We start from the raw sequence: 23,710 nt of genomic DNA, 5'->3' as shown, positions 1-23,710 counted from the left end.
CTGCCTCAATGGCTTTCTATCACTTCTATGATAGAGACCAAATTCTTTACACAGCCTATAGAATTCTTCCTTGATCATACCCTTGCGGGTCTTCTTCTTTTTTTTTTTTTCTGTTGAGGAAGATTGACCCTGAGCTAACATCTTTGCCAGTCTTCCTCTATTTTGTATGTGGGACACCACCATAGCATGGCTTGATGAGTGGTATGGGTTTGTGCCTGTGATGTGAACCTACTAACTTGTGCCACCAAAGCGGAGTGCGCTGAACTTAACCACTGTACCACCAGGCTTGCCCCCCTGGTCTTCTTTTATTTATTACAACCGGTTCTGTTTCTTCATGCTTCCAAGTATTTCCCATGCCTTTCCTCTGGGTAGACCACTCTTCCTATTCATTCTCACATAACTCCTATTCATCATTTAGATCTTAGCACAAACCTCCTCTTCCAGACCAGGGCAGACGGCACTGCAATGAGCTCTTATAGTTCTCATAACACTTTGTTCTTTTCTTCAAATAACTTATCACCATTATAATCACCCAGTTATGTGATTACTTATTTAATGCCTAGCTTCACAACTAGACTACAAACTACATAAAGACAGGGTGCATGTTGTACCCCAGAATGTGAAATAGTGCCAAGTACACAGGAGGTCTTCATGGGAGCTACTCAATGAACATTTGTTAAATGAATAAACTATTGTATGACTTTTTCAAGGGACTTGTGTGACCAAGGGTGAAGATTTTTCTGTAATGTCAGAGTTTGAAACCCAATGATATCTGCTTCTTTCAATAGCTGTGGTGTATTACTTTATAATTATTTTGGTTTGTTCCTTTCAGGTAACACAAAGTCAATGAATAAAACAAATTACTCTCCAGTGTCTGAATTTGTGTTTCTGGGACTTTCTACCTCCAGACCAGTGCAGCATTTCCTCCTTCCCTTCTCTACAGTGTTTTATGTAGCAATTGTACTAGGAAACCTCTTTGTTGTATTTACAGTGACCTGTGACCCTTGTTTACATTCCCCCATGTATTTCCTTTTAGCCAATCTCTCATTTATTGATTTGTGTTTTTCTACCTTAGCAGTTCCTAAGATGATTTCTGACCTGTACTCTGGGCATAAAACCATATCCTTCCAGGGGTGTGTCATTCAGATATTTGTCCTTCACGTCCTGGGTGGATCTGAGATGGTGCTACTCATTGCCATGGCCCTGGACCGATATGTGGCCATATGTAAGCCCCTCCACTACCTGACTATCATGAGTCCCCGGATGTGCATTTTGCTTCTGTCTGGTGCCTGGGCTATTGGCCTCATTCACTCAGTGGCCCAGTTAGCTTCTGTTGTCCATTTGCCTTTTTGTGGTCCTAATGAGATAGATAGCTTTTACTGTGATCTTCCTTGGTTTATCAAACTTGCCTGCACGGACACCTACAGAATGCAATTCATGATTACTGCCAACAGTGGGTTCATTTCCATGGGTACTTTCTTCTTATTGATTATCTCCTATATCTTTATCCTGGTCACTGTATGGAAACACCCTTCAGGGGGTTTATCCAAGGCCCTCTCTACTCTGTCAGCTCACATCACTGTGGTGGTTTTATTCTTTGGACCATGCATCTTCGTTTACATGTGGCCATTTCCCACAGTGCCAGTGGATAAATTTCTTGCCATTTTGGACTTTGTGATTACACCCATCCTGAATCCTGCCATCTATACACTGAGGAACAAGGACATGAAGATGGCAATGAGGAGACTGAGTAGTCAACTGCTGCGTTTGAGGAAGATTTTCTAAATAACTCACAAGAGCACAAGTTACTTTGTGCATTTTCAAACAACAACAAGTAACACTAATACTTAAATAATTATACAAAATTTGGGGTTGTTTTTTATGAAGTCACCATTTTATAATATTCAGAATAGATCATTGATTATGAGGTTACATTGAATTATCACATTAATTCTCTATTTACCAAGTTTGTTTGGCAAATTAATTAAAGTTCCCGGAAACATTTATGGGAAGTTGATGAAAAGCATAGATTACAAACTTATAATCTGCTGAAAATATGGCCTCAGTCATGAGACTGTCTAGATTCACTTAATCAATTGAATTCAATTAATTCGATTTATTAAATATCTTATAGCTAATATACTCAAATTTTTGAGGGAACTATGCTTTTATATTTTTTCTGAAAGACAAAAATTGTATAGAGAGGATTTAAAACCAGGAAGAAAAAAGAACAGAGTAAGAGAAGTGGAGTAACAGAAATTGGGTAAGGCAGTGTTATAAGGGGAGATTACCACGTGGTAGGAGGCAAAACAAGAGAGAGAACCTCAGAGATAGTAGGTTTCATGTATTTGGCCTGTGATTACTACTCTCACCCTTGCTTGTCTCAATTCCATTGGACTCAAGCCAACTCCAGTTGGCCAGGGCAGGGAAATTTATATGCATGTCTCTATTCCACAATTTTTGAAGTTGTGACTTAATGTCTATGACTTAATCAATCAATGAATGTTCTTTAAATATCAAATAGATGTTGATGTCATCATTTCGTGGCTATTACTATTATCCAACAACAACTCTGTCCAAATTGTTGGCTGACAATTTTTCTCTGGTAACTTGTCTCCTGTAACTCTTTTCTTGCTCAAGACATGGGACCTAAGTATGAGTGTGTGTGTGTATAATCTGTAAAAATTGTGAAACTAATTTATTTATATTTTGCTTTGATAACTAGGAGACTGAGCCAAATTCATTGCTAAATTATGAAAGGACTCTATGTCCTGAGTATCTGTAATCCAAAATTTCTCTGGATTATACAGTCAATGATATTTTACATTTTTCCTGCTTACGATTATTTTGTTCCTTAATATTTATATTTGTAATGATTCTTCTTAGGTACGTTAAATTAAAAAGGACAAATATAAAGCCAGATTTCTGCTTGAGGAATTTGCCATACTTTTGTAGCTAGCAGAAGAAGGGAAAAAAAGACTAAAGTTCTAAGCTCAAAAATTCTGAAGGGCAAAACTGAATCCCTTGAAATCTTTCAGGTTGAGAAGAAAGAGATCCATTAGCATCATAATCAAAATCTGGAAGGGGTATATCTAAAGAATAGGCACAAACCAGAAGTGTACTGAGTCTGTAGAGACTGCTGTTCAGGTTCAGACAGGCTCAGTATTTGATTGGATGGAGGTGATCACTCTTGAACCTTCATGCCCCATAGAGGAGAGAGTAAGTAGTTTCTGGAGAAGCATGTCAAGTCAGAGCCATATGATCTTTTATACACAATGTCTAAAACACATAAAATAATTATAGAACATGCAAAGAAGCAAAGGGATATGTGACTCGTAATTAAGAGGAAAATAGTTAATAGAAGCAGACCACAGATGGCTCGGTTGTTGAAATTAGTAGAGGGTATAAAATAACTCATATATTTAAAAAAGACATTAAAAAGCTGAAAAAATGGAAAAAACAATGAATTTCAAAGGAGAAATGGAATATCTAAGAAAAAAACCAAATGATATTTTAGAACTGAAAAAGAAATGTATGAAATTATGAATTTAAGCAGGCTTAAAAACAGACTGGACACAGCAGAAGAAAATATCAGTGAATTCAAAGACAAGTTCATAGATATTAGCCTAACTGATGTACAGAGATGTAAAAGAACAAAAAAATTAGAACATGTATATATCTGATTTATATATCTATGTATCTGTATATGTCTTCATATATATATATAGACACATACATAGAGAAATAGTAATTATTTTATTTAAGGGTTTATGCCTATGACTCTATTGGGAATGTTGCAAACTACACAGGACCATGTTATCTTTAAAAAGCAATAGGAAATTTGTAGTGTATCTGGCTCCATGGATTTCAGATAAGGGGCTGTAAACTTGTATAACTTTTTGAGGCATAAGGTAGGAAGAATTTTTAAGTAAATTTTGTCAAATATAGTAATGAACAATTCACAAAAGTTATACATAATCTAATTGTTTGTAGGCCATCTGAACACTGCAGTGAATTAAATGGATAATTTATTCTAAAATTGGACTTTTTGACCTACCTTCGTATCACTTTTCCCCTGCTTTTGTCTCATATATATAATGAACACCCAACTCATTTATAACTAGAAAGAGAAGAAGCAAAATATCCAAAGCTTGTTAGTATATCCATCTTTGTGTTTAACATATATCTTCTAAAGACAATGACACTGTTTCACAAATGGCTAAAACATGACATTGAGGGAACAACATTCTTTCCGGATTAGAACTATAATTCAATTTTTTTTCTTAGTGTGATGGGGAATACTTAATGATTACCTTTATATCTGTTTCTTCAGATATGGTAGCTAGAATGTTAACTAATTGATAGACTAATTAGTCTACTTGTAAAAATAAAGATGGCAATATTCAAAGCACTGACTTATTGACAAAAATTTAGAGAAGATCAATATGGAATGCTTTGTTCAAAGAAATACTTAGCATAATAGAAAATTCCAGAATGTGGTGTTGGGTGTTGAAGTAACAGCAGCAATATAAGTAATATTAACATTGTTATTAATTTCAAGTCATCCTTGAGCACAACCAAAATCATAGTCACAAAGACTGGCCAAATTTCCCAGATAGGAAATCATTTTGCATTCAATGATCATTAAATGATTGAGGAATATAATAGAATTAACACAAAACTTATATCTGGAGATATACATGATTTGCATATGTGAATTGGGGAATGCTTCTCAGCCCCAAGTAACAGGACAAGTGCGGCTAATTAGGCAGCATACAGTGGCTGTTCTAATATGAGATCTTGAAACACCCACAGAAATCCATATGCTAACATCGTAGCCTCTTAATGGCATTTTTAATCTCTTTGTTTCTTAGAGTGTAAACGGCTGGATTTAGGAGAGGTGCAATGACTGCTTAAAATATGGCAAGAAACTTATCCACCTAGGTGATGCTGAGTGGCCACAGGTAAAGGAAGATGCAAGGCCTAAAGAATAATACCACCACTGTGATGTGGGCAGTGCAGGTAGAGAGAGCCTTGGATGTCCCATACTTAGAGTGAAGGCAGACAGTAAACAGAATTTAAGAGTAAGAGATTGTGTTTGAATATTGGATCTGACTCTAGCAGAGTGACCTTTGTCAACATATTCAATTTCTATGTATTTATTATTAGTATCCCTACAATTAGGACAGTAATTGTATAAGGGAGGTGAAAAGCAGGTACAGTGTTTCCAAGGATATTCCATGAATATGCTTCCAACAGAATTTTAAGTGATTCTTACTAATGAGTTTATTAATAACTATTCCTTTTTCACTGATATTTGTCTAAATGTTATTTAGTTTATAAATAGGCACTAAAATGTTAGGAGATGCTCATTTTCCCTGAAGATATTTTACTGTCATATTTTATTAGACATAGTTTTCTTTGCTTTCCTTTTACTTTTTAAACCAAACTTCCAGTATTTTTTTCCTCTTCTAATGCCATGGGAATTAAAAGTAGAGCTCCCATGATGAATGGCCTGGGGACTCAAGTAATGGAGTCAAGTGGTCACCAAAAGCTGTTGTTAGGTTGTTCTTAGAGCTGGAGCAGTTGTGAGAAGCACTAACCACATAGATCAAAGAGGGAAATATTTCTTAAAAGATCCAATAAGAGCTAAAATATTGATTTCTGAAGCTCATTTTTTTGGTCAGGTAAGTAGGGATGGTTTAATTAAATGAACAGCCTACTAAAATTATCTACTATTTTCATTATACAGGTAATGCATGTTACCTATGGCACAACATTACAAAATCAATCTCTCTCCTTCTCTCTCTCTCTTTCCTTTATTCTTATCTCCATTTCTATTTTCCAATCCAACTAGCATTTATTGAACACTCTCTGATGCCAGTCTTTCCAACAGGAAATGAGAATTTTCATTTCAGGTTGCATGAATTGCTCCATATGCCTAGAGTGTGTCTTGATTTACAGGCAAATTTCTAGGTCTAGATAATATTTCACTAGGGGCTAGAAAGGACCTTGAAAATTGGTTTTAATGTGAATAGCCCTAAACCGCCATATGTTCATGACAATTTCTAGAGTAACAATTGTTTTTTGTTTTGTTTTGTTTTTTTAATTTACCGTCTTAACCATTTTTTTTATTTGATTTATTTTTTCCCCTCAAAGCCCCAGTAGATAGTTGTATGTCATAGCTGCACATCCTTCTAGTTGCTGTATGTGGGACGTGGCCTCAGCATGGCCGGAGAAGCGGTGCATCGGCCCTGGGATCCGAACCCCGGGCCGCCAGCAGCGGAGCGTGAGCACTTAACCCTAAGCCACGGGGCCGGCCTCAGAGTAACAATTGTTTTAAAATCATATTGGTGTCAATTTTTAATAGAAATACGATGCAAAATAAAAGTATTTACCAAGAAACCATTACTGTCAATTATCCATGCATTTATATACATATACATGCCCACATTCATCCAACCACTTGCCTTCTCTCCCAAACTCACAACACTTACATGGGCCAGGATTTATGACTAAGACACAGCACCTGCTCTCAACAAGCTCACAGACCTAGCAGAAGAAACAGAGACTAGTCAATGGTAAACAATACTGTCATGAAAAAAGTGTTATGAGAGGTTTGCAAATATGATGTGGGAGCGTAGAGGAGGAATATCTAATCCAGACTGGAGGAGAGAGGGAGACGTCCTTGAGTAGCAGTTGCACCGATGGCATTTTTAGAGTGAGAAGGAATCAGCCAAATGAAAAAGTTCAGGGATATCTTTAGTGCAGAACAAAAAGTGTGGTAAACCTGAGCATTCATGAAAGAACAAGGAGTGTCCTTGTAGTTCATGAATTTGTGAGGCTGGGAACATGGGTTATATACAGATCTCAAGAGGTTTATGTGTTGCTGAGGTGTTGGGAAGGCAGCAAATTTACTGAGTAGGCAAGACGGGACTCAGGAAATACTCTCTTGGTATGGTGTTTTAGTCGCCTCCCTTACAATCTTTATGATATTCCTTTTTGCTTCTGTTTTTCTCTCCTATATCTTTCCCCTCCTGTCCCTGTCGCTTCTCTCCTCCTGTCTCTTTCCTTTTCTTGTCATCTTCTTCTTTACTAGTATCAAACAACCAAACAACAGATATATTTTTAGAAACTAGCAATAGACTGTTCACAAAAATGAGATATTATCTTGGTGCTGAATCTCTGAGAACATTTTCTAAGTGACCATCGTGATACTCTATGACTAAACAATTGTCCATACATTTATAAAACTTTGTCAATTTTTAAATGCTATTTGAATGGTATTATCATCACTACAATCTGAATTTGAAGGGCTGTGCATCTGGAACCTCTCATTTTGCATGAAAAAAATCGTACTTTTTAAGTCAATAGCAATATAAAGTTGTTTTAGACCATTTAAACAATATAGAAATACAGACTTTAGGAAGTGAAAGCCACTTGTAATCTCACTTTTCAGGAGTCACCATTTATAAGGGTTGATGTTAATTCCTACAGAATGTTTTTATTCAAACACAAAATTTCATATTATAAATTTTATGCACTTTCTTGTTTTTTACTTTAAATTGAAATCTTTCCAGATCTGTTTGTGTAGAACTATTTAGTTCATTTTATGAGCTTCATAGTATTCCATTGTATATATGTATATACATGTAAAATGTGATTGATACCTTCTCTATTGATTGACATAGGTCAACAACATTCTAGTCAATGTATATATATGTGTACATCTATATGTAAATATACGTTATATAAATATATATGCTACATATAGAAAATATTTGCTTTTGTGCTAGTATGTCTAGAAATAGATTTGTACATTTTAAATTCTAGTAAATATTGTCAATTTGTAATCCTTTCAACAACATATAAGAGTATCTTTTGTGTTGAAACCTTGATAGTACTGAGAATTTTCTTTCTCTTAGTCTGCTTCTTCTCTGTCAATTGGTAAAACAAAAAACAACGAAGGTCCTGATCACTGATGATGATGAGACCGAACATCAATAAATACGGTTACTGGATTTGAGTGTGTTGTTGTTCCTTTTGTGAGTTACCTATGCATGACTTCCCACTTTTTAAAGTTAGATCTTCTTCTATTGGCCCTTCTATCAAATATAATACTCTGTTTGATTGATGACAATGTTTATCCCTTCCTATTGAACTGTATCAAAACAGTTTGTATTAATAAAGAATGTTAGATTTTTGGAAAATAAAGAAAAGAGAAAAACAGGAATAAAATCAAATTTTCCTACTACTAAGAAACAATCTATCATACTTTTTTTTAATGGCTTTTCCATTGGTCTTTAAAATATTTTTGTTCATTTTGTACAGTTGGGAACATAATGAATGTACATTTTTATATTGCAGAATATCTTCATTTTAAAACCCACACATAGAAAGAGTTGATTATAGATCCTTTGAGATGTCACGTCTACTGCCGTTCACCTCTGTGATTGTCTTTTTCTCCCTTGCTTTGTCCTGCTGTATTTTTTACCAGTTATTGGCTGTGAAATTCTCCATCCAGTGCCCTGTGGCAGGGCCTCCTAGAATCACCCTTGTAGTGTTTCCTTTTTGGCTACAATACTTGCTCCATGCCCATAACTCTCAAGATTCCCATTTCTGCCTGGCCTGACTTTCCTCAAGTCTCTTCTTGGCTATAATGGAATCGTGGTTCTCTCACCTACTTATGTTGCTTTCCTAGGAGGTGCAGAATTGTGCCCATGCAGGAGCCAGGCATGTTGTGGGGTGGCAAAGGGAAGAGTGATGACATAAGAAAGAATGGTTGTTACTGGCATGGGTCCTGGAGGAAAACTTGCTAGTGTCAGTGCAAGTGGAGAACCCATGGTATTCAATTCAGTCTTGGAATAATCTTCCACAATTTGGTTTGGTTTTTTAAAGATAAAGCAGTTTAGAAAATTATGTACGAAACAAATAAGTTGATATATTAGATTGAAATCTGTAATATTGAAGCTTAACCATCTTTGGATCTATGGAAAGAACAATTTCATATGGTTCAAAGTAATAAATACATAGAAGTCCAGAGATAACAATTTATTGATAAGCATTAACAATAAGCATCTTTGTTTTTTCTTTTTCCTGGATACGTAAGTTTGTTTTTTTTTTTTTTTGTGAGGAGATCAGCCCTGAGCTAACATCTGCCAATCCTCCTCTTTTTTTGCTGAGGAAGACGGCCCTGGGCTAACATCTGTGCCCATCCTCCTCCACTTTATATGGGACGCCGCCACAGCATGGCTTACCAAGCAGTGCGTCGGTGCGCGCCCGGGATCCGAACCAGCGAACCCCGGGCCGCCGCAGCGGAGCGCGCGCACTTAACCGCTTGCGCCACCAGGCCGGCCCCTGGATACGTAAGTTTTAAAATCGTTTTCCTATACATTTTTCTTGTAACCATCTCTTTTGATTCAAATGTCCATTATTCACATATTTCCAAGGCACTGATTTTTGTTTCCATATATGAAGAATAATGCTTTCTCCAGTTCAAATTACCATAAATAATTTAATTCTCTACTGTGGAATTTAGGTTCTTTCTAATATTTCTTTTTATAAACATTGTTGTAATAGTTAGCCTATAGCTTAATTTTTAGTTCATCTATTGTTATTACACTCAGGAAATAGCATAAATTTCATCCTTTGAAATGGGATTCTTAGTCATAAGGAAAATTTTAAACTTTTGGTATCTATTTTGAATGTACCTTCTAGAGAGTTGTATAAATTTTCGCTATAATTATCAGTGTATGAGAGTGTCTATTTCCTCACAGCCTCAATGATGATAATCAATTTTTTAAAAACTTTGAAATGTATTGGTACAAAATAGCACCCTGAGGCAATCTTATTTACATTTCTTGGATTACTAATGAGTGTGTTACTTTTCATATGATTAGTGACTATTAGGATTTCTTCTTTTCTCATTGGTATTTATATGTTTCTCTCATTTTAAAATTGGTATACCACATTTTTTTCTTTATCTATTTGGAAGAACTAATATCATATTAAAAATGCTGGGGGCCGGCCGCGTACCTTAGCAGTTAAGTGCGTGCGCTCTGCTATTGGTGGCCCAGGTTCCGATCCCGGGCACACACCGACGCACCGCTGGTCCAGCCATGCTGAGGCCGTGTCCCACATACAGCAACTAGAGAGATGTGCAACTATGACGTACAACTATCTACTGGGGCTTTGGGGAGAAAAAGGGGAAAAAAAAAAGGAGGATTGGCAATAGATGTTAGCTCAGGGCCACTCTTCCTCAGCAAAAAGAAGAGGATTGGCATGGATGTTAGCTCAGGGCTGATCCTCTTCACACACACAGAAAAATGCTAGTCATCTGTGTGATATTTTACAACTATTTCCACAGTGTGTTTTTACTTTTATTTTAATAGCATTTATATTTCCATATAAGTATATCTATATGTATATCTATATACACTGTCTTTATATATGTATGCATATGATGTAGAATATGATGTAATTTTGACTTTAATATTTTGGATACTGTCAATTATTTCCTCCCAGATGTGTTAATAAGGGATATGCTTAGAATGAATTTTCCATCTTAAGGTTTAAATATTTCTATACTTTCCTTTGTTTTGTTTTGTTTTTCCACGTTTAAATATCCATTGAAACTTCTGAGAGGCAAAGATCTGCATTTTTCCAAGTTTCATGTGTTGTGCCAACACCAGTGATTGAATAGTTCACCCTGTCCACGCTGATGTGATAGGACTCTTCAGTGGTCTCCTAAGAGGTCACTCTAAGTTTACTCGAGCAATTTCATTCCATTCTTTACATTGAAGCTTTTGTGACTGTTTGAAAGCAGAAATACGATCAAGCTACTGCTAAAAATTCCCAATAATTTTCTATTGCTCTTAGGACATAAGCCAAAGTTCTTATCATGGACACCAGATTCTATCCTGTCTGGCCTGTTACTCCAGCCTGATCTCCATCGTTCATTCTCTTGCCCATTGGCCTTCCTGCCTCATGCACATGGCATTTCCCAGTCTGGACTACTCCACTTACTCTTCAGTAGTAACTCCCTATTTAGCAGAATCTGAACAAGCACCACAGTGGTGAGTCACATTGTTCTAGCACTCTGTTCTTTTCCTTCAAATCAATTATCAGAGTTGTATCTGTATTTAAAGATGTTTAATGTCTAGATCCACCATGAGCCTGTAACCTCCTGAAGTCTGGATAAGTGTTTTACCTCAGAGCTTGACATAGTTCCAGGCTTATGGTAGATGCTCACTAAGAATATTATTTATGCTCCTAAGTATATTAGCTGAATGCATAAATTAATGCATAAGTTTTTCAAAACACTTTATGGTTGTCAGTGAAGATTTCTTTAATAAAAGCATAAGTCTATGTCTTTAAATATTAATTTTTCATAAGTCCTTAGTTATCGTTTTGTTTTTGGTTTTAGGTATCACCAAACAAAGCCAATGTATGATGCAAATTACTCTGAAGTGTCTCAATTTGTGTTCCTGGGACTTTCTACCTCTAGACCAGTGCAGCATTTCCTCCTTCCCTTCTCTACAGTGTTTTATGTAACAATTGTTCTAGGAAACCTCTTTGTTGTGTTTACAGCGCTCTTTGACCCTCATTTACATTCCCCCATGTACTTCCTTTTAGCCAACCTCTCATTTATTGATTTGTGTCTTTCTACATTAACGGTTCCTAAGATGATTTCTGACCTGTACTCTGGGCATAAAACCATATCCTTCCAGGGGTGTGTCATCCAGATATTTATCCTTCACGTCCTGGGTGGATCTGAGATGGTGCTGCTCATCACCATGGCCTTGGACAGATATGTGGCCATATGTAAGCCCCTCCATTACCTGACTGTCATGAGCCCACGGATGTGCATTTTGCTTCTGTCTGGTGCCTGGACTATTGGCCTCATTCATTCAGCGGCTCAGTTAGCTTCTGTTGTCCGTTTGCCTTTTTGTGGTCCTAATGAAATAGATAACTTTTACTGTGATCTTCCTCAATTTATTAAACTTTCCTGCACAGACACCTACAGAATGGAATTCATGATTACTGCCAACAGTGGATTCATTTCCACAGGCACCTTTTTCTTACTGATTATCTCCTATATTTTCATCCTGGTGACAGTATGGAAACACTATTCAGGTGGTTTGTCCAAGGCCCTCTCTACTCTGTCAGCTCACATCACCGTGGTGGTTTTGTTCTTTGGACCATGCATCTTTGTTTACATGTGGCCATTTCCCACAGTGTCGGTAGATAAGTTTCTTGCCATTTTGGACTTTATGATTACACTCATACTGAATCCTGCCATCTATACACTGAGGAACAAAGACATGAAGATAGCAATGAGGAAATTGAGTAGTCAACTGCTGAGTTTAAGGAAGATGTCCTAAACATCTCATGAGAATACAAGTGATACCTTCTGTAAGCACTACTGTAACATAAATGTTTAAAATATATACTCTCTTGAGACAATTTATTGTTATTAATTCAACAGCTCAAAATACTTTGGATGGTTTATTCCAAGTTGATGATCAATAATGTGGTCATATATTTATTTATTTATCTATAGGTTATTTTACATAGTTATCAGTTTTTAAAATACAGGAGATACACTTTGCATGAACAACATTTTGGATACTCCACAGAACATCCTAAATTTTTTTTATGAATTCCAGCCCACAGTTCTGTATTTGCAGATCTACCAGTATATGTTGATATTTTCCTCTGTAACTGGGTTGAAAAATTCTCATGTAAAGAGAATGACTGTTTTTTTCATATGCATTTTTGGCCAAGCAACACAGGATTGCTTCTATGTTGATTCAGGTTTGTTGTTGCTTCTTTTCCTTCCTTTACGCTGTTACTTATGTAAATAGATGTACTTAGTAACATGAACATAATTTTTAAAAGAAATTTAATTTATTAGGTTAAATATTGTCTGATATTCACATATATAGAAAACAATAAAATAGACAAGTAAATAGTTAAATAATTATTAGTATTTTGAGTACCATTTTAGGATGTGGTCATTAAGAGGGCAAAATTATGTCTTCCTTCAACTTTGCTTTTAACTATTCCCTTGAAACATGCACTGACAGTAAAATGATATGAATTGGATAGTAACATTCAGCCAAAGAGAACTAGGCTGAGATTAAAAATAAATGTTAATTTAAACAGAAGGCACTCAGATACAATCTTGTCCAACAGTGGATCCAATGCAGCACTGGACACCACTCTATGTGCAAGCATCAAGTCTGTGCTTTTAGACCTACAGGGAACTCACAGCCACACAAAGCAACATAATATCTTTTGGAAAGCTTGGTTTGTTGAAATTGTATTTTTATATTGAGAAGGAATTTTCTTCCCTATATATTTTATACAGCATTCTTCATTTGTAATCTGAATTATGCAGAATAAAATATCTTCCATAGCGTCTTCTCCTTTCATATTTGAAAATAAAAATGATGCTATTATATCTTCTACTTTTAAGGTTAAATATTTTTTCTGAAGCTAAACATATTAATCTTAAATCTTTTTCAGCAAAATTCCCCATTTTGAAAACTTCATGAAAGAATTTTTTTTTATTATGAGACAAGCTGGAATATCAGCTTAACATTCTGTTAAAATTTGTTTCTGTTCTGTTCCCTAACCTTAAGGAATCCGGATCTAAGTTGACACTGATTGCAGCCAGGAACCCTACCCCCTACCCTTAGGAATGTGACCTAAGTTGATACCGATTCCAGCCATGAAACAGTGAAAACCATGTAATAATATTCCATCATAAATGAAATGTCACTAAACTTGCAATTCAAGATGTGAAAGAATATCTGAATCATAAATTCAAAATCTCTGATGGAAATAACTAAAAATATGGAAATAATATATAAGAGCCAACTTAAACTCAGAACAAAATTTGAACAATATCATTTCAGAAATGAAGAATAAACTACTAAGTACCCAATGGAGAACAGAATGGACGAAATTATAGTAAAGGATACAAGGAATATAGATGAAAAGAAACAGAAAGTGAAACCTAATTAAAGACAGAGGTAAAAAAGTTTCAGAGAGAAGATTGCATAGAACCAGACAAATGGTATTCAACATTTGTATAATTTGAAAATGAGACAATATAATAGAATTAACATTTCAAACTTTTATTAATGTTTCAGAAATAAAAGACCAGAATGAACACAGCTTGTAGTGAACTTGAGAACTCTGACCACAGATGGTTAATTCCAAGACATATCATAGTAAAATTACTAGATATTTAAAATATGGTATCTTCTAAGCCTCATATCAAAAAACCCAAATAACCTAAATAGGAGAGAAAATCAGGTTGGCATCTTCTTCTTGATAATATACAAAGAATGGCAACAATGGAATCACATTTTCAAAAGACTCAAGGAAATAAAATGTGAGATAAAAATTTGTTATATAGCCAATCTATCTTTCAAATATACCTGGATTAAAGAAAAATGATTTTAAATATGCAAATTTTTGTCAAATGTTGTATGTATAAACACTTCCTGAAAAAATCTTCTAGAAGATGAGCTCCATGCAATTAAGAACTATTTGGGGACCCTTCAGCAAAACTGGTGCTCAGAGTTTAATACATTGTATTACAGATTTAGGATTTAAATAAAAGTGAGGCTACACATGAAAGAATAGTATGTAAGTGTTAAATCTCTGATAAATTAAACAGTTTTAATGGCGAAGGGATAGAAAAACAAAAAAGTAGAAAAATGTGTTGATTTTCCCATCAGCAATAGGTAGGAATCAGAAAATTCATAGAACTCAACAATGGAATGCGTTTTTTTTTAAGTGAGGAAACTAAGCACATTACAGAAAGATAGACACTGAAACAAGCTATAAAATTTTATGCCAAAACAATATAAAAATAAATTTTTAAAAACTAAAAAGAGCAAATAAAAAAGACAATACTGTGACAGACATGTTAATAATAACACAAAACAATAAACAAAATAGGACAGATCTGTTAACAGGCATTAACAGACTATGTTCAATCTGACAGGTCAAGTGGAAACTACAAGTGAAACTTTTAAATAATATAATCATACTGAGCTAGATACTCTGGATGTATGGAAATATATCAGATTTTGTAAACCAATAATGAAGAATTCACTTTTTCAAGTGTACATTTAACTGCACTAATTAAGAAATTTGTAATAAAATTTGTCCTTAGAAATAGACCCTTAAATACAGGGTTTCGGCATTGGCTTTGTCTTGTCCTTGGGAATGAACACAGTGCTGAGCTCCTTGCCAATGTGAAATGGGATGCTACTGTGGGGGATCAGAATTGGCCACCCCAAAATGTGTCTTGTTGGCATAAGGATTATTTTGGGCTGGTTACTTTTAAAAACTGCAGACACAGGAAAAGCTCAGAAAACCAAGTAGAAGTAGAAGTTACACTTTGTGAGAGACACGTAATATTTGTAAGGGAAATCTCCATTTGTAAAGATGTCTCCCTCTCTATACCAGGAAGAGGTGGGGATGACCTTATCTCTAGAAACTCTTACCAATGCAGAAGGCAAGGACTTAAATCTACATAATAACCTTACTCTTATTTACTATGCTTTTCTAGTAATCTCCCATAACTGACTCCCACCACCCCCAACATCCTCCTTTGTCTTTAGCTGAAGATAGTATTTAAGGTAACAGCCTCTGCCATTTTGGTGATTTATTCAGCTTTCCTGGGTTTCTCCCATGTATACATATTATAAAGCTTTGTTTGATTTTCTCCTCTTATTCTGTCTCATATCAGTTTAATTCCTAAACCATCTAGAAGGACCTAGAGAGGGTAGAGGAATTCTCTTCCTCCCCTACACTAGTAATTCCATTACCAGCAAGCAATGGCATCATGAATAATTGTGTTGGTTGTATTAAAGTGCCAGCTGAATCAAGTGAATATTGTACTTGACCATTTTGTTACTAATGGTGATTATAAGAAGTGTGGTGTGTGATAGATTCTTCTGAATACCTATAGAAAAAAATGACAAGGTAAGATCTTTAAATGTTCATTTCAAGCCATAGTCTGAAAACCACAAAAATTCTATGACAGCTTTTAAATAATACTCTGGTTATTATAGTTACAGATGTAATTTTGCTGAAATCAGACACAAAACTTAATTTTGTATGTTGCAGGCTTATTAATTTATGAAATTCAGGGCTTTTCTTAATAAGGAATGAGAACACTTTTGGAATTAAACATGCACACAGTCCTCCAAAGTTCTAGAGATGTTTGTAGTTTTTTTTTTAAATGTTAGCTTCCTGGGAGTTTCTCCTAGATCAGAGTAGCTTATTTTTCAGGCAGCGTTTTTTCAGACATTGTGCTTATATCTCTGTGCCCATCAGCCATCACTCTTCATTGGATCTATGTGTGGCTTGGGAGATGCTTTCAAGTCTGCCTCATTATGCCTGAGTGAGTGCAGCCTAGCCCACGCAAACAGCCTTACTGACCCCTTGGGTTAACTGTAATCTCAGGAGTGTTTTTCTTGGTTGTTTTTCTCTGTCAAATTTCTGGCTTCTCTGTTGTTTTGCTTATAACTACCAATATCATGGAAATTCCAACATCCTATTAAATACTCTCCACCAAGATACCTATGTTTATTGAAAAAGTCTTTAGTCATGGAATTCTCCATACTGTGTTCTAAAGGAAGTTAGCCACCTCAGATACAGCTGCAAGGCTTTTTGTCTTTAAAGCCTGTCTCTCCCTCTGATCAGAACCTCTGCACCACTGCATAGGAGTTGGAGGAAAGGATCTTAGTTATAATTTTCCCCAACTCCATCAATATATTTCACATTCCTTTTTTGCTTTAGGCTAAGCAATTCTGAATTCTTTCAAAGGTTCCTCATGTAATATGATTCTAACTTTCTTTACTCTCCTTGAGTGAACTTCAGGTTCTATGCTCTAAGTTTGATGCTCTAAATGAAGTATGACCAGCATGGAGTTATAAAAGATGAGAGAAGAAGGAAGGAAAAGACAGGCACAGAAGGATCTGATGAAGGTTTTCTTTTTTCCTCTGAATAATCATAGCATTCATGATTCAGAAAATAATCACACAATCTACCTTTGCATTACTATGTGGAACCAAGTAGGAGATATGTGGATATCTTTCTTTTGCCAAATATTTCTTTTTGGTATTACATTGTGAGTTGTTTTGATGTTAACTTAATTGTAGTAAGTAAGCGATCTTGTGATTGTCTCATGGAGGCATCCTTATACTTGTATTTATTAACTTGAAGGTATACATCTCTTATTTGTAGAGTTAACAGACTTGAGAGTATTTAAAAGGCTATATATAAATATATTTACAGTAATATCTATATAATCTTTTATAGAGATACTATTCATAAACCATAAAATTCATCCATCTGGCATAGCATATTCTGCAGAAATCTTGACCATCAGGCATTTCACAAAACATCATATTGATCTACTACACTGAGGTGGCAATTCTGATTAGACAAAATGATGAGGAAAAAGCAAGTATTTGTATGCCTTAGACATATCTTAACCAGATGGTGCGAGATAAAACACCTCAATAAAGTTTCTAGGGGTCCAATGGTTAGCATCCCACTGGGCTCTGGTGGATATTAAATACCTAAACTTGGGCGTCAAGTGATTGTGTGATCTCAGCTACCCATCAAAAACTGGATGCTATCTTACTCTTCAAGCCATAAAATTGAGATGAAAAACAGAGTTATTTCATCAGTTGGAAATGTTACATAGAAGATTAGGCTTAGCAGGTCCAGAGGCATAAAAAAGTTGCATTACTTTTTGACTCAACTTCTTTAACAACTACTAATGCTTAATTGCCATCTCTCCTTCAGTGTACATCAATGGCTACATGGGGAGTTCCTTATAACCAGTGGACTGAAAATGTAAAATTTGGACCTGAATATACAGTTGGTTTTGCATAATATATTGGCAACAACTAAAAGTGCAAGTTTGTAGCTTCATAGCCCCAATTTAGTGAAGTATTGTGATTAGCTATTACTTAGTTGTGGTTAGTATTATGATTATGGCCCTGAAGGACAGTGGTGAGGAGAAATTCTTTCACTGGGAAGAAATGCAAGTAGTGTATTTTGGTTGTCCACTTTGTTTGGCTAGAAGCATGGATATATATTGATTCATGAACGCTTACTAATGGTTTGGCTAGATGATTTGGGCTTAGAATGAATAGAATTGGAAGCCTGGTGAGAAAGAATTCCTGGGGAAGAATTCTGGTGATAAATCTCTCAGAATAGGCACAGATTATGAGCATATAGATGTCTCATGTGAGTGCACACCATAGGGCTTCTACTACAGAGGAAACTTCAGTAATCAGGTAGACAAAAGACAAGTTCTGGGCATTTTAACCTCTTTTTCCAGCCACCCCTATGCTTGCTGAATTGATTCCTATATAAAATGACCAGGGTTGGAGATCATGTGTTGCTAAACAACATAGAATTCCTATCAAAGCTTGATCTGTCTATTAATTGATAAGCCCCTTTAGTGCTGAGCCACTAATATGGAACAGATTACTATAGGGATCATAGTAATGGAGGCAGATTAATTATATTGAGAACTTTCCATCATGGAGGAAGTAGAATTTTGACCTTATTGGAATGAACATATATTCTGTATATGCGTTTTTTCCCCTAACTATAATACTTCAGCTTGTACTAGAATCCATGAATTTAAGAAATGCTTTATCAAAATCATGTATTCTGTACAACACTGCATCTGATCAAGGAATTGACTTTACAGAAAAACAAGTGCAGCAATGGGCTTATGACTGGAATTCACTGATCTTAATACATACCTGATAGCTCATAAACAGCTGATCTCATAGAATGGAAGAATGACATACTGAATACTCCTGTATGGCTCTTTTATCAGATGAGATCTTCATTCTATGAAATTGTGAATCAAGATGTGAAAGTAGTAGTAAATCTTCTTATGTTATACCTAATAACCAACTCACAAAATTTTTGCTTCCCATCCCCACCACTTTGACTTCTGTTGGGTCAGATGTCTTGGCACCTAAGGAAAGAACATTTCTACCAGAGTAGAAAATATTTTCATTAAATTGGAAATTAAGACTGACTATTGGCCATTTGAGTTTTGCTAAAGAATATACATAACTACAATTTCTCTAGGTTAATATCTGTAAAGCTGATTCTGATAGAAACAAGGGACACAAGTAAAATTGGCTTATCTGGTAAAAGTGTAAATACTAAGCTTGGACAGCGTGGCAGAAAGTAACTAAAATGTTTGAGCTGAGAGCATGTACTACTTGGATTTTGTTGTGGCAAATTATAGTAGAGGACAGTATAAGCTGCATTTTTCATTCTTATGCTCTTCTATTTTCAGAATATTAGGAAGTCCACACAAATAGTACTTAAAACTCAGGTTTCTCATATAGGGACAGACAGATAAAAAGATACTCAGCATTCTGGGGAGGAAAAAAGTACTTAAAACATACAGTAATGACAATGTAGTGAATGAATAGATATATCCCTGAGAATGAATTGAGGCTACAGTCCAAGACAGAGACAGCCTAATGGTTGACTGTTAATCTTTTAGTACTATCTGTGTGCAGGCATGTCCTTAGGGATGCTTCTCTCATTCACAATTTACACCGCGTGATCAAATTAGATTGCAAATTATGCTATTTCCAATATATTTTTTATTTTGTTAGGTTAATAGAGATACTCTGGTATTTTATTCTTGGTATAATTTGCTCTTTCACTTTCTTTGTAGGAAATAATTTTCTATTGTATTATCTAATGTCGTTTAATAAATGAACAGTCTTAGGAATCACAGTGATCTTTTTATCCATAAGTGAAAAAAAATAGGGCTCTGTTATCTTGAGGAACTTTAATTCGTGTTTCTGAGTCTCATTTTCTTATTCATAATTTGGGAATAATAATAAAAGCATTTAAAGTATATATGTATACATATAACTTTTAAAGTATATATACATATAACAAAATGGCATATATTAGGCATTCAAGGATAATAAGTGCATTATTTTTATTCTGTCATTTTGTTGTATTTTTTTCTCATATTAAGAGAAATATAAACTGCATATGTGCCGTATTTTTTTAGGACTTTTTCTGTGAGTTTTTACAACTAAACTTCAATCCACTTAATTTATAATTTTGGGAGAAAGAAAGTAAATTTTATTTACAATTTGAAACTTTTAGGAATTTTTCTTAACGATAAAAGACTGTATTTAAATAAACCATGATTAGACCGGCCCTGTGGCTTAGCGGTTAAGTGTGTGCGCTCCACTGCTGGCGGCCTGGGTTCGGATCCGGGTGCGCACAGCTTCTCTGGCCATGCTGAGGCCACGTCCCACATACAGCAACTAGAAGGATGTGCAGCTATGACCTACAACTATCTACTGGGGCTTTTGAGGGAAAAAAAATAAATAAAATCTTTATTAAAAAAAATAAAATAAATAAATAAACCATGATCAATAAATATTATGGGTATTTGAATAGAAAAATTGGCTACTATATATACATTAAAATCTATTTGCTGAGTGTTTATTATATATTAACCACTGTGCTAAGTACTGCAGTTTCAAGAATTAACCAGGTAAGGCACAGCCTCTGCCATTAAGGAGCTTATATTTCAGGACTTTTGCACAAATGGGTAATAACAGTTTAAAGCATAAATATTACTCCTTGAGATGGAGATAACCAAAGGAAATATCATTAGGTTTTACTTCTTTTTTCCTTTTTTTAACCATTATTGAGTTAATGGAAACCAAACACAGAATAACTTCCACGGTTACTCCCTATCTACTTACCACTGGTATTTCAGTCTCTCTTTTTTCCCCTACTGCTCACTGTAGTATTTAGGTAGGAAGCTAAGTTAAAGAAAAACATAATAATTCAGTGGCCTCTTGACAAGAGGTTAAGTGAAAGGTTTGAGGGAAAGAGACAATGTCACAGAAACATTTTCCAAACAGAGTTACAAGAAAATTCAAGAAAAGTTTTCTTAAGATGCTATCCATTAGGATGGATGTATGACTTTTTTGAATGAACTTCAGGTTCTCATTTAACATAGTTAAAGGCCTAGGAAGACTGATTAGATAATTCTCTCATAAAGAAGTAACATTAGTGTTTGCATTTTGGGGGAATATTTCATAGTGTTCTACTGGTTGATTAATAAATGTTGAAATTCCTTGAATTATATTAATCTTATTACTGCACTTGGAGACAGGTATAACATGTAGATATAAATGGAATTCTCAGAATTTTCAACCTATTTCACAAGGCCAATGTATTGTCAATTTGAAGTGCTTACAGTGAGGTTTCTGGGTATTAAATATTTCCCTTGCAATGCATGTAGTAGCTTCTAAATCTCTACACAGCATTTTTAATCTCTTTATTTCTCAGAGCATAAATGGCTGGATTTAGGAGAGGTGTAATAACAGAGTAAAACACAGCAAGAAACTTGTCCACCCAGGTGATGCTGAGTGGCCACACATAGATGAAGATGCAGGGCCCAAAGAAGAGCACCACCACTATGATGTGGGCAGTACAGGTGGAGAGGGCCTTAGACACACCTGCTTTAGAGCTTTGGTGGACAGTGAGAAGAATGTATGTATAGGATATCAGCAATAGCACAAAGGAGGTCATGGCCGGAACCCCACTATCAGCATTCATTAATATCCCCAAGTTATAGGACACTATGCAGGCAAGCTTGATTACCAGTGGTATATCACAGAAGAAGCTGTCGATCTCCCTGGGGCCACAGAAAGGCAATTGCACAATCACAACCATTTGACTCACGGCATGCACAAAGCCAATGGTCCAGGAAGTCACCACCAGCCCAAAGCATTTGTGCAGGCTCATAATGGTAGGATAGTGGAGTGGCTTGCAGATGGCCACATAGTGGTCATAAGCCATTGCCACCAATAGCACCATCTCACCCCCTCCAACAAAATGCATAAAGAGGATCTGGCACATGCAGCCTCCAAAGGAAATAGTTTTCTTCTCCCTGAGAAAGTCTGCAATCATCTTAGGAGTGGTGACTGAAGAAAGCCACATATCAACAAAGCACAGGTTGGCCAACAAGAAATACATGGGGCAATGGAGATGAGGGTCAGTGATGATTAAGATCATGATGACAATATTTCCAGACACAATGATCAGGTAAAGCATAGAAAATATCATTAAGAATAACACCTGCACATTCCATGAGTGGCCAAGTCCTAGAAGCACAAATTCTGACACTACAGTCAGATTTCTTTTATCTATTTTACTCAGTGTGTCCTCTAAAATAAGCTAGAGAGAAGAATAGATTATCAGTTAGTGGAATGGGAAAGGGTACTTAATTTTTAGAATTTGGCCGAAATTTCATTTCATTGAAATTTAAATTTCCTTGAAAATTAGCATCTATATCTGAAAGAGAAAAGTATAATTGGGAAGACAAATCTTGGCAAAATATTTGTGGTATTATGTCCCAAAGAGAAGCTAAATGCCTAATATTGGCTTTCTAAGCAGTAGAATCTGGGATGGCATTCTTATGCAAACGGTTAATTGAGAAGATATTTTCACAAAGGAGAATGAAGGAAGCAGGACAGCAAAAGGAAAGGCTACAAAAAAGATTGTGGTGTCACCTGGAAACTAGCTTCAGTCCACCACTCCAATAAAAAGAACCTGGATGAGGCACCACCAACAACCATTACAATAAATAACTAAAATTTAAGTCATCTACTTAGGAAGATGGTAGTGAACAGATATTGAAATCCAGAACAAATGACATGGTACAACATTACAGTTTGTCCGTAATATAAATAACGATTCCTTCCAGTCTCAGTTGAACGTAATCTATCAGACATCATAAAACTAAATTTTACTTATTACTTATTACTCTAAAATACATGTTGGGACAATCTTTAAGAGAGAAACTATATAGAAAGCCATGTAATAAACACCTTGACTCGATAATTTGATGCAAAATCAAGCACATAATTTAACATTAATTAAGATAACAATTAAAAAGTTTTGTTTAATAAACTAAGTGTATTAGAAAAGATGTCAGTGGAGAGCTATGTGAGAAAGGGATTAATCAAAGGGGAAGGTAACTCAGACTCAGATTCTGATGTGAACTCTGAATGGAAGCTTCTTACAACTCAAGCTTATCAATAGAAAATATTTACCTTCAATTATATTAGTGGATGATAAGAAATCCCTAGCTTTGGAAAAGTTGCCATAAAAGTTAGAAAAATGTAAATTTTTATAGACGTGTAAGCAAAATACATCTTTAAATGTTACTGCTGAGTGAACACGAAGTTAAAACTTCAGAGATCACCAATTCTTTGCCTCTAAATATGCTATTGATATTGTTTATATCTATCCTTAACTAAATTGAGAATTCCTCTCAAGATGGATGGCAGGAAGATAGTTGCATACTTTACTCCCCTCTTTTTTATTTCTTTCCCTTAGCTTTGTTTTACTCTGTGTGTGTCTCACCTTCTTTTACTCTTTGAAATCTCAAGGGTGGTGCGAAGGAGAGCAAGTGAACAATGGAAACTGTTACCTCATCATGAGCACTAGTTTCCCCTTCCCTTATGCTGAGAACTCAGCAGCATAGATTAAGGATGGAAAGAAAGAAGATCTTCCTAAAGAAATTAGGTAAAGCACACATTTGCTGTGGAAAAGGGGACATGTGATAATAGTCTCACAACTTACAAAT

At 35.4% G+C, this 23,710-nt stretch overlaps 3 protein-coding genes across 3 annotated transcripts; 2 read left to right on the top strand and 1 right to left on the bottom strand.

Annotated features, from left to right (window-relative positions):
- The first annotated feature begins 846 nt into the window (after positions 1-846).
- LOC131405351 (olfactory receptor 4F15-like) lies at positions 847-1,785 on the top strand. The gene has a single exon (XM_058540413.1). It carries the CDS (start codon positions 847-849, stop codon positions 1,783-1,785), a length of 939 nt encoding a protein of 312 aa, XP_058396396.1.
- A 9,659-nt stretch (positions 1,786-11,444) lies between these two features.
- LOC131405350 (olfactory receptor 4F15-like) lies at positions 11,445-12,383 on the top strand. Its single transcript, XM_058540412.1, has one exon. It carries the CDS (start codon positions 11,445-11,447, stop codon positions 12,381-12,383), a length of 939 nt encoding a protein of 312 aa, XP_058396395.1.
- An 8,989-nt stretch (positions 12,384-21,372) lies between these two features.
- On the bottom strand, positions 21,373-22,853 carry LOC131405533 (olfactory receptor 4K14-like). Its single transcript, XM_058540511.1, has 2 exons — positions 22,791-22,853; positions 21,373-22,296 (listed from the first exon to the last, which is right to left on the bottom strand). The coding sequence occupies exons 1-2, from the start codon at positions 22,851-22,853 to the stop codon at positions 21,373-21,375; spliced, it is 987 nt and encodes a 328-aa protein (XP_058396494.1).
- Positions 22,854-23,710: the final 857 nt, after the last annotated feature.

Source organism: Diceros bicornis, chromosome 5 (genome assembly GCF_020826845.1).
Source record: "Diceros bicornis minor isolate mBicDic1 chromosome 5, mDicBic1.mat.cur, whole genome shotgun sequence".
In the NCBI taxonomy this organism is placed as follows: Eukaryota; Metazoa; Chordata; class Mammalia; order Perissodactyla; family Rhinocerotidae; genus Diceros; species Diceros bicornis.
Note: the sequence above shows the minus strand (reverse complement) of the source record. Positions and strands in the feature narration are given on the sequence as shown.

What these genes read in the sequence shown, in the direction of transcription:
- LOC131405351 (XM_058540413.1), top strand. Translation starts at nt 847, where the DNA reads ATGAATAAAACAAATTACTCTCCAGTGTCTGAATTTGTGTTTCTGGGA.
- LOC131405350 (XM_058540412.1), top strand. Translation starts at nt 11,445, where the DNA reads ATGTATGATGCAAATTACTCTGAAGTGTCTCAATTTGTGTTCCTGGGA.
- LOC131405533 (XM_058540511.1), bottom strand. Translation starts at nt 22,853, where the DNA reads ATGTCTGATAGATTACGTTCAACTGAGACTGGAAGGAATCGTTATTTA. An exon ending in ATTTATATTACGGACAAACT is followed by an intron (nt 22,297 to 22,790) that starts GTAATGTTGTAC and finishes TCTTCTCTCTAG; the next exon opens with CTTATTTTAGAGGACACACT.